The 11,975-nt window shown below is 35.3% G+C and overlaps 2 protein-coding genes across 2 annotated transcripts; both read left to right on the forward strand.

The window, feature by feature from the left end:
- Positions 1-7,063: 7,063 nt before the first annotated feature.
- On the forward strand, positions 7,064-10,338 carry LOC147492506 (uncharacterized). The gene is made up of 2 exons (XM_086568745.1): positions 7,064-7,559; positions 9,360-10,338. Exons 1-2 carry the CDS (start codon positions 7,305-7,307, stop codon positions 10,314-10,316), a joined length of 1,212 nt encoding a protein of 403 aa, XP_086424871.1. The 5' UTR covers positions 7,064-7,304; the 3' UTR covers positions 10,317-10,338.
- A 94-nt stretch (positions 10,339-10,432) lies between these two features.
- On the forward strand, positions 10,433-11,117 carry LOC147492507 (uncharacterized). Its single transcript, XM_086567534.1, has 2 exons — positions 10,433-10,799; positions 10,891-11,117. Exons 1-2 carry the CDS (start codon positions 10,433-10,435, stop codon positions 11,115-11,117), a joined length of 594 nt encoding a protein of 197 aa, XP_086423660.1.
- Positions 11,118-11,975: the final 858 nt, after the last annotated feature.

Consider the following 11,975-nt stretch of genomic DNA (forward strand, 5'->3'; position numbering starts at 1 on the left):
ACCACAAAGATCAAACTTCCCAACCATCTCGAGTGCGCCTTCATCATCATGCTAAACGGAACATCACCTTATGACCACATACCTCAATAAGACTTAAAAGGTAATCATGGTGATAAGTTAAACTAACATTTCAAAACACGAGTAGCAAATTACGTGTATTTGGTTATAGTCAATTGTCACATCATATCCATCACAAGGTATTGTAGAATCTACGACCAATTGGATCTTCACGCGACTAGATGAATAAAACACGCAAAGACCAACTTCGAGGAAAGGTGGGTCAAAAGGAACAAATATCAACCGACAACCTATGCCGCTTATTCATACTAACATGTTTTCGGATCTTAATGTTAAGATAATTAGTATGAACATTACACAATAGTTTCTTTGGTAGGCGTAAACAGAAAGCAAAGGATCTTTCAAACAAACAAGTCCAGTTATCTATGTTTTTTTATGCGAAAAAGTCCAAATATAGTTCATAGGAAATGTATAATGTGCATAAATTCAACACTTTTTTTCCGTTCTCAAATTCCACAATACATACATTAAGTTCAAGGATAACCTCCATTATCTTTGCATCATCAATATCTTGAAGCAAGGTTCGCTCACATGCCAAATTCACCCTTTGGGCTTTATCAAAATAGCTCCTTTCCTATTTGATTAGAGCTAATTAGTTACGCATGTCCAAATAATAGAATAGTATTCAATTGAATCAATTAGTAACAAACTTAACTTCTTATTTTTTAAAAGTCTACGAATCCTAATAAAACAAAATACCTAAAACCTAATAAACCAAAAACTCCACTTCTTATTTCTTAAAACTGTCAAACCTAGCAGCTGAGTTAGATTTGAATTCCTAAAACCTACTAAACCAAAAACTCAACTTCTTATATCAAACTCAACTTTCTAAAAACTCTCAATTGTATAGCTTCAATGGTATCAAAAGGAACATCAAAGCGTGCTTTAACCAGTGGTAGAGCATCAAAAAATAGAGCAAAACCTAGAGCAGCAAGAAGGACAAGAAAAAAATCAAAGGAAAAAATAGGTATTGTTTCAATCTTAATACCTATATTCATGTTTTTATGAGGTATATTCTGTTTCCAGCCCTAACCTTCTCGATGTTAACCTACTATTCTATTTGACTCTACAAATCCACTCTTTCAAGTGGACTTTTCTCTGTGGTTGTGAAGTTGTCATGGTACACAATACCTTATGATATTAGTTCATATACCTTCTCCTTTTTTTTGTTATGTTATACACTAGCACAAATATTGCGGCAGAAAAACACTAATTGATTGATTTTGCAGGCACTTATCCAGTTTTAAGCAAAGCAGAATGTAAACTTAATCGATCTAATCGAATGAGTTATTTAGCGGACAAAAGAAAAAGGTCTCTTGGTATTGAGTGTATGCAAAATCAGGAAAGAAATGAATTAATGAAAACAATTTCCAAGCAAAAAAGAGCTGACCTGAAGAAGAAGAGGAAAAAATCCGTTGTTGCCGAGTTTAATGAGTCTGTATCATTAGATGAAGAGTATTATTCACAAATGAGGAGTAGTGAATCGGATGGTGATGAAGAAGACATATCAAATGGCCCGAACATAAAAGTAAGATTTTCAATATATTTTAATTTTGTATTATGATAAAAATTCTAAAAAATTTATATGTTTGTGTTTAACGGGGAAATTGTCATGAAGCCCGGAATTTTGGAGAGCCAAAGTTTATCCGTTCGTTTTGTGGAGCAATACTTTGGTATGAAGAAAGGGTTGGTAGAACAAAGCGGACCAAGAAACCAAAGTTTGGAATGTCTTTGCCTCCATGGAAAAGTTCGACTTCCTCTTTTAGCCGATGCACCTCCATTCCTAAACCCGGCTACTAGATTACGAAGGTGGTTCAATGTCTACAAATTACGAGAGAAAACATGAGGGTATATAACACGATGTTTGCTTTCACATCAACTGGGGGAGTGGTTGATAAAAAAAAATAAACAATGGTAGGGGACCCTATGTTTTTTAAGATCGTGGACAAAATCACCACAAAATTGGTTCCCCGCTACCAATTCGTGTACACCTCCTAAATTTGGGCGGAGTTATACATATATGATACTGACCCAATGAAGTACAATATCCTCTTCAAAATATTTTAAAATATTAGATTTTTAGATATTAAGATATTAGATTTTTTTTTATTGGCTAGGATATTAGATTTTTCAGTAAATATGATTTTCTTCAATGAAAAATGGAGCAAATAATTAGTCATTTGAATTTTTGTAATAATTCTGTTTTACATGTTTTTATGAGTTAATTTGGTTTTTCCCTTTGTTCGGGCCGGACTCCTAAATTTGGGAGTTATACATATATGATACTGGCAATGAAGTGCAAAAGCAGATTGAACTCTTTTAGTAAGAAAATTGAAAAGAAGAAACCGTTGGATCCAAACATTATAGCGGGGACTTATTAGCATGTTAAATGAAAACAACGTAATAATTTGAGACTTCTGAGAATGGCGAGATCGTTTTGAAGAATCTGAAAAACGGTGATGTTAGTATAAGACTCATTAGCACAAGAGGAACCGATGGAAGGCTCTACAACTTACCAACTTCTAATGAGGTAGTTTGCTCTCATTGTTGGTAATGGAGATGAATCTCAAGGTCACCGTGACATTATTGTTGACAAGAAAGGATACGGCTTAAAGAGAATTGATGAAACTTTTCCAAGTTTTATGTCAATGCAATACCTCTCTTATTTTCGATGGAGTGATGGATATGTGCACGAAACCAAGTCTGTAAAATGGTAGTAAAAAGTGGGTAAAAACAAACATGTTACCATGAGAGTACTATGCATTTAGAATGCAAATGAGAGTAAATGAAGGGCTAACAATAGTCAAAAGTAAGCGATTGAAGCTACTGGTTTTGGGTAGATGCATATCTTTTTGTTGAGGAGATGAGGCTTTCATGGGTTAGAAATAACCAACATACTATTAGGTGTAATTGTACCAAGGTTTGGTTGATCTTTGTTGTTTTAGGGGACACTAAACTGCATCTGTTGGTAGGCGATTAGTTTTACCATCATCTTTTACAGGTAATTAAGTCTATTGAAATCCCCAAAACTCACTTTTACAAGTTTTAAAAATAAATTTATAATGACAAATGATTAGTTTTACTATCGTCTTTTACTGGTGGTCCAAGATATATGGTACAAAATTATCGGGGATGCCATAGCCATTTTCGGATGGGTGGAACTCGACATTTTCACCACATTTACTTGCAACCCCAAGTGGTGCGAAATTCAAATGGCATTGGACAAGGTTTCTAAGGGACTAAAACACGAAGATGCCCCCGATATTGTTGCTTTCGGGTATTTGAAATAAAGCTGCGAAGTTAATGATCGATTTTCTAAACGGCGTAAACATTTTGGTAAAGCTTGGGCAGGTCAGTCTTTATATTTAAATGTTTTCACATAAGTTTTAAATGTCAATGACCCTACTTTTGAAAAGTTAAACAATAAATATGTCCTAACTCAAACACATAAAAAAACATAAATAACCATGGACTTAGCATTCATGTAGTGCCACACACACACACCCCAACCAAACACAAAACAATACAATGTTTTCTTTCTTTCTTTTTTACTTTTTACCTGTTGCACATGTTCTTTGAAATGTTTGTTGCCATAATTTAGTATATGTTATAGTGGATTTAGTATGTGTTTTACGGTCGCGGAATGGGAATGCCTTCTTTTACCAAGAACCTTAATAAAGGCAATGGCCAAATCACGTAATGTGTTTCCACAGTTAAATGTGTTAGAAATTTAAGAATTAAATAAAAATAAAATAAAAAGTAGCTATAGCTGTAAATTTGAATTGTACATTATACTTGAGATAAAAATTTTAATCTTTTAACCTTAACATGGAAGTTGCGTTATTTGAACCCCTGAATTCGGGACTGGAATTGGACGACCAGCTTTCAATCTGTGAAAGAACCATTCCTCAAGTGGGTTGTAGTTCAAAGGGCCATAAATGTAGACCAGTCTTATTGAAGTCCAGTTCACATCTCTCGACTGTAGTAAGTTTTCTGTCTCGAGCTTTCCTTTGGGCCTACTCTTTAGATCTACTGCATCAACCTATAATACAGTTCACACAAGTTAGAAGTAGATCTAAGGATCAAAAAAAAAAAAAAAAAAAGACAAAATTTAATAATAGCTCTTTTTAAAAATTCAACTAAACAAAACTGAAATGGAAGTCAGACCGAGGGGTAGACAAATTAAACCTTTAGCGGTTTATCCGTACATGTCATTTCTTTTCAAGACCACGATCTAATGGTCAACCAAACAATATATGTTATTTGTAAAAGTACCGTGATGATTAGGAGTTGAGACACATCTTGACAAGGTCATTGGAACCGGATAATTTTCATATATTTAATTTTATCACCTACTCAGTTACTCTTCAACCAATGACTGCATCTTATGAGAAATGATGCAGCAAACCCAAAGGTATCCAAGCAATACTCCACACATTTTGTGCTGTGAAAATCCTGTATCAGATATTTAGATCCATACAAACGACTAGAAGAGGTGCGTAGTAGAGCAGGGAATCATGGGAACTGCTTCATTTTATTATGCAGATGATGATTGAATCTAAAAAAACAAAATAGCATCATAGACCACTATTACAAATTTACAATAAAAACAAAAGATGCACAATTGAGGAATCTTACATTAGAAAGAATGGTTAACTTTTCCCAACGGCAATCTTAAAAAAGGATTAGCTCCAACGGAGAAAAACTTTGGTTCTCAGCGCTTAAATAATAGTCTTATCCTAATTCTATGTCAACCAGTGCTTTATGTGAAAGTGTCGAAACAAGTAAAACTATATCCACGCTACAGAATAAAATGAAACAAGTAAATAGTCCTACCCTTATTTTATGCCCAACAGTGTCGAAATTAGGTAGTGGAAAAAAACATTTAGCAAATTGGAACGTGAATATAATGAAATCAGGAAATCAACAAGGGATTTGCGTTATTATGCAGTTGCGCAACAACCCTACATCATAATACATGAAAACTCCAGTAAACTTGATATAGAAAATGATATCAAAGAGTGTCTTCATGCATCTGATACATGGGACGCACAATTCTGACTGGTACATACCTCAAGTAAATAGTGTCCTTATTTTTGGCTTTCAGCTTTTTCCCCCAATTTCATTTATATTTTATTAAAGAATGGCAAGTATATGCTGAACAATTTAATCTTTAAGTAGTTGCTACAGAGTTTATGTACCTTTGTTTCCTGGAAGTCTGTGACAACAGTCAGTAGGCTACGATATTGGTCTCTAGCTTCTGGGTACTAAACCATGGACTTCACCATGGCAAGTGGCTTCTGCAATCTTTCCTCCGTCTGTTTTCTTCCTTCTTTCAGAAAATCATAATCATCTTCTTTTGAGGGCCCACTTTGCGCACTTGAGCCCCCGGTAATTGCATCCGACTGGAACCCACGCAAGCCACTTCCTTTCCGTCTCCAGTGAAAAATTACTTTCTCCACAATTCCTTCTGACCATATGATCGATCTGTAATGTTTCCTGACATGGTGCCCCCTCACAAGGGCCTTTTGACCAAAAGATTGAATGTCAGAAGATATGTGGGATGTGAGTTTATGAACAATAATCATTACAAAGAACTAGAAGAGTAGTTTTAATAATAAATCGAAAAATGTGGGATAAGAGTTTAAGAACAATAATCATCATAAAGAACTAGAAGAGAGGTTTTAAACGTCTTTCTATTGGAACTAACGGTGACACAAGTTAAAATTTGTAGTGGCCATGAATGACAGAGAACTTAACATGTAGATGACTAGATGTGTATAAAGAACATTCTCCATATACAGTTTGGCAATCTGCTTTCAGCAGAGATAAAAGCCAAGGTTTTTGTCAAATTGTATTTGCAAGATGCAAAGTATGTGGGTGGATTCACCCTATAAGTTTATCACTTCATATTATAATCAATTCCCAAAATCAGATTATCCATTATACAAACTATATTGTTGGATAGATGTCTTAAGCAACAAATGCACTTGAACTGAACTTATCTACTGCCAAAAAATTGACTATAACCTTGAATGATTTAGATCGACGAATAGATGGATCAATCTGCAAAGCTACTGTGTATGAATTTTCAGCTGCATTGGCTTCCTCCAAGGCCAAGAAAGCATCACCTTCGCATAGATAGGCTTGCAATAGTTAAAACAAACAGTATATAAATCTCGAGGACATGCTCCATGAGCTGCATATTCATTTAGGCAAATACAACAAAGGGAGTTTAGGAAGCATCCAATTGGTTCGGGATGCCAATGCTCATGCGACGTATAGGTTGCTATTGCATCTAAAAACTTTTTTGTGTTAACTGTTTAGACATTATTGAGAAGGTAGATGACCTATAGAATCCAGGTTTCTATTGCACCTTGGCTGATTACAGCCACATGTTACCTTAAATTCTTTTATTGTCTTTTCGTTGTTTTTGCAGCAATATACACAATAGAGTTTCAGAAGAGAGGATTACCTCATGCTCATATATTGCTTTTCTTGGATAATAGTTCCAAGCCCAAAACTCCTGCTCAGATAAATAAGTTAATATCAGCCGAGCTTCCTGACCCAGAAGATAAAGTTGCGTATGCAGCAGTTACACAGTTTATGATACACGGACCCTGTGGAGATAAAAATCCAAGCTCGCCATGTATGTTGGAAAATAAATGTTCTAAACACTATCCGAAGGCTTTTAACAGTGATACTACAATTGATCACAATGACTTCACCGTTTATATGAGAAGAAACAATGGTCGTAAAGTAACGGTTAAAGTGTTTGATAAGACTGAGGAACTGGACAATAGGTGGGTAATACCACATAATGTTGATTTGTGTGTTAAATTTCAAGCACACATAAATGTTGAGCATTGTAATAAGGCAAGGTCGATCAAGTATCTTTTCAAATATATTAACAAGGGCAAAGATAGAGCCACTGCTTTTATTGTTGAGAATGTCGCAACAGATGTAGACACGGGGAAGCAAATCATTCGAGATGTGGACGAAGTTGGACGTTTTCTTGATTGTCGTTATCTTTCTGCTTCTGAAGCATGTTGGAGATTATTAAACTTTGAAATTCAATCTGAGAGACCCAAAGCGTAGAAAGGTTGCCATTTCATCTTGAAGGAGAACAAATTGTCTACTATGGTGACAATGATTTACCAGAAGAAGTCATCAAACGCGAGAAAGCTTCAAAAACCAAATTTACAGAATGGTTTAAAGCCAATGCCATGTATCCATCTGCTAGAGAACTTACTTATATGGAATTTCCCACTAAATGGGTTTGGCAAGTCAATGACAAAGTGTGGACTCCTAGACGGGGAAAGGGTAAAAGAAAGATCGGCCGTGTTTACTATGCTCACCCTACATCAGGGGAGAGATTTTACTTACGGATGTTGCTTAATATTGTCAAAGGTCCTAGAAGTTTTGAAGAAATCAGAACAGTCAATGGAACTATTTATCCTACTTTCAAAGCAGCGTGTGAGGTAACTTATGAAATTTTGTTTTCGTATATCATTATAATTGTTGGATCTTGGGAAGTTAAACAACATAATCATGTCAACACATAGTTATTTCTAGATGAATATAATTTAAATGTCATTTTTACCATGCTATATTGTTGAATTACTGTTTACCAAAATATAATTTAACTGTTTACCACACACACACTGACAGACTCATTGTACTAATATAAGCTTTTACATCTTCTAAATACTCAAAAGGGAGACAACACAATTGCATCAGCTTTAGGTGGTTCGACTTGAAAGCCACATTACCAGAGATGAACCCCATAGCTGGGTATTAATTGAGGAGTCTAAGCCACTGCTCATTATCAAATGAATATCCTAATTAATGGAAGGAGTTCCATTGAAGTCTACGTTGACATTTTGAAGAGTCACCACATGTAATTACGAAAATATAGATTACAGGCATAGAAGATGTATACAAGCTTTTTATGGTGTCAACTGTTTACATAAACTTAGTATCTAGGCCTGAATTAATTAGAGTCTTCTGTCTTCACAATGAGAAATATATAAAAAGAATGTAAAGAAGAAAAAATAAAAGACTCACCGGAACATATGAAGGTTGCAACTTGGATGTAGTCAAATACCTCCTAAAGTAAGGAAAAGTGGAGGTGAAAGCCATTTCAGTCGGTACTCTCCAGGTTGCCTCCATTCCTGTCTCATGTAAACCATGGTCTTATAGGCTATTCAAAAGTACTAGAGAGAATGTTTTGCACATTACATACATAAAGTTCTTATTTCAATATAGACAGAACAACATTCATATATAATGCAGAAATAATTGCATGTATAAGAAGTAGCAGGATTCTAAATCAATGACCGCCAGCTTGCATCTTGGGATTCATGCACTCACAATGAACATGATATACGTAGAAAAAACCAAAGCAAGTATGGCCTGACGCATATGTGGAAGTAAGTTAGTAGTGTTCATCCATACCCCAGTTTGGAGCTGTTGATTGGCCCTGCTGCCAAGATGAAGGCCTACCCCGGTCCCGTCTTTTGTAAGAAGATTTAGCAAGCTTTTTTGGATTATGTGTGTTTGCATTGGTGGGGGTGATGTCTGTGGGTTTCTAGAACTTACCCTACCTTTAACCCAAACCTCAGGTAGGTTAAGGTTGAACAGAGAAAGGCAGTCCATCCGCTCATTAGGTCATCACTCATCACTAAGTATCCTGTTGCTTCCTTTGGCAACAACACGGGCAACAACACATTTCTTTTAGCGGTCGAGTCATGACAACAAAGTAAAATAAAGTGAAAGGAATAGATATGACAACAAAACATGGTAAATCATGTTTAGCTGAATTTAGTAACAGAAAATAGGATTTCTTGCAAGCAAAAAAAATTCAAGTAGAACAGGTCACAAATGTAAGTCTATTTATAGGCGGAAACTGACAAATGTGTGTATTAATGAGGAAAAAAGGAAATAGTTTTTCATTACTTACTGCTTCATTAGCAATAACCCGAGCACATGATGTCTTCCCTAAGGAAATAGTGTTTACAAAACATTTGCTAAGAGACTTTCGTGCCAAGATTTCGTCTCAAGAGTGTGTATAAGTTGGTTGATACGGTGGAAGCACTTTTGGAGGAGCATACTTAATCCGACAATAAAGAAAAGGGACTCTGCTAAAACTTTTACTAATAAACTTAGGAAACACATACACACTACTATTGTCTATTTTGAAAAACTCCTGAAGTTAATATATGCTGAATTTTAATTTTAAACTATACATATTTAATTGTTCAATTAAATTTACCTGCCAGGCACTAGGTTTGCTCGATGATGACAAAGAGTGGGATGATGCACTAAAAGAAGCTAGCGGATGGTTATGTCCTAAAGCATTGCGAGAGCTGTTTGTGACACTAATGTTGATGTGCGAGATATCATTTCCTGAAAAACTATGGGAAAAACATCACCAGGCACTAGGAGATGACATGTTATTTCAGTATAGAAGAATCAATGGAAATCAGACATTGGTTTTATCAGAGGAGAAAATAAAGAACTACACTCTATGCGAGATTGAAAAAATCATGCTCAGAAGAGGTAAAACTTTGGCAAAGGTCAATGACTTCCCATTTCCAAATATGAAAGACCAGATGCCAACTGGTAATAGACTGATCGCAGGAGAACTTGAGTATGATTGTCGTTCACTGCGTGATGAATACATTAGAATGCATGAAGTCCTTAATAATGAACAGCGTGAAGTATTCCAGTCAGTCACCCAAGCAGTATATTCACAGAATGGAGGTGTATTTTTTGTTTACGGCAGTGGAGGAACCGGAAAGACGTATCTGTACAAAACTATCATCTCAAAGCTAAGATCTGAAGGTAAAATTGTTCTTGCAGTTGCCTCTTCTGGAATAGCATCACTACTCCTACCAGGTGGGCGAACAGCACATTCTAGGTTCAATATTGAAATTCCTACCAGTGAAGAGTCGACATGCAAAATCTCAAAACATGAAGAACTGGCGAAGCTAATACAAAAAGCAGATCTTATTTTATGGGATGAAGCTCCAATGACTCATAGGCACGGATTCGAAGCTGTCGACAGAACTTTAAAAGACATAATGGATGAAAATAACAAATATTTTGGCGGCAAAACATTTTTAATGGGTGGAGACTTCAGACAGATTTTGCCAGTTATTCCAAGGGGTAAACGAGGTGACATTGTTGACGCTTCAATAAACAGGTACCACTTTGAATATATCAAACAATCTTAATTTTATCAAATAATTCGTTTAGTAACCTTGAGCAATTTTTAATTTTGCCATCTTTAATTCTATTTGACAGATCTAAAATCTGGGGAAAATGTAAAGTTTTTCATCTGACTCAAAACATGAGATTAAAAAGTGACAATGTGAATCCAGAAATAGCTAGCTCTATAGAAGATTTCAGCAAATGGGTTCTAGATCTAGGAGACGGAAAGTTGCCAGCAATTTCTATGGAGAACGATATTGAACCAACATGGATACAAATTCCAGATGATCTTCTTATTCCTGAATCAGAAGACTCAATTAAAGATATTGTTTCAAATATTTATCCAGATTTTGCAAACAATCACGGTTCTGTAAAGTACCTCAAGGAAAGAAGCATCTTGGCCCCCAAGAATGAAACAGTTGATGAAATCAACTCATACATTATTTCATCACTTCCAGGAGATTTACAGAGTTACTTGAGTGCAGACACACTTTGTCCTATAGAAGGTTACCACCTTAAAAAAAGTAGTTATATAAATAACTGTTTTTCTTTTACAAAATTTAACTTTTATTATCTTATTACTTCACTGTTTTACAGGAAAGTCTGCTGAACAGGACGTTCTCTTTCCTACTGAATTTTTGAATACTCTTCAGTTTTCTGGATTACCAAACCATAACATTGAGCTGAAAGTTGGTGTTCCTATAATGTTAATGCGGAATTTGAACCAAAGTGCGGGACTTTGCAATGGAACTAGGTTGATTGTGACAAGGATGGGATCCAAAGTTATTGAAGCAAAAATTATAACGGGTACGAAAAATCATTGATCCAATTAATATTCTTTTATTCAATTATATTTAGAACTTTACAATCATATAAGCAAATTCATAATTACAGGTACAAACATAGGTGAACTGTCTATATTCCAAGAATTGTCCTATCTCCAAGTGACACAAAGTGGCGTTTGTCTTCAAGAGGAAACAATTCCCCATCAAAGTGTGTTACGCGAATGATGAAACAAGAGTCAAGGACAAACTTTCAACCATGTTGGTGTTTATTTACCACGCCCATTTTTCACACATGGGCAGTTATATGTTCTTTGTTTCGAGAGCGACATCTAGGCAGGGGCTAAAATTTCTAATCAAAAGGGAAGATGATGAGCCAAAAGGATATACACGAACATTGTGTATAAAGAAGTTTTCAAGCAATCGAGGAAGGTGCGTATTTCAAACAAAAATACTTTATGGTGTTTTTAACTTTTTAATAACTTATCCTTACTATGCTTTTGGTTTTCTTTAATGCAGGAGAACCTTATAGGGGATATTAGGTAGTTGATTTACTCCAAGAAAGTTCACTACAACTTCTATGTTGCTTTAAATGGTGTAGCCTTTTTACTTGGTTTTCTATATGAATTTTGAATCTACCATTATTATGAAGTTAACGATTTTAGTGTTTATATTCTTTGTATTTCCATTTTTTGTTTTCCCAGTGGTTTTTTTGGTCTGTTGGAGACGATGACATATTTAATTATCAATGTTTCTTAACCTAAACAAGAAACATAAAAGGAATGTCTTAGTTGCTTAATGACCAGGTCTTAGGTGATTCCACATTAGATATTGTAGTTGGAAGGCTTGGACGTGCAGGTCTTAGGTGATTCATCCAAGAGTAGAAAATGTAATTTACCG

This window comes from Coptis chinensis, chromosome 6 (assembly GCF_015680905.1).
Source record: "Coptis chinensis isolate HL-2020 chromosome 6, ASM1568090v1, whole genome shotgun sequence".
NCBI classification, from domain to species: Eukaryota; Viridiplantae; Streptophyta; class Magnoliopsida; order Ranunculales; family Ranunculaceae; genus Coptis; species Coptis chinensis.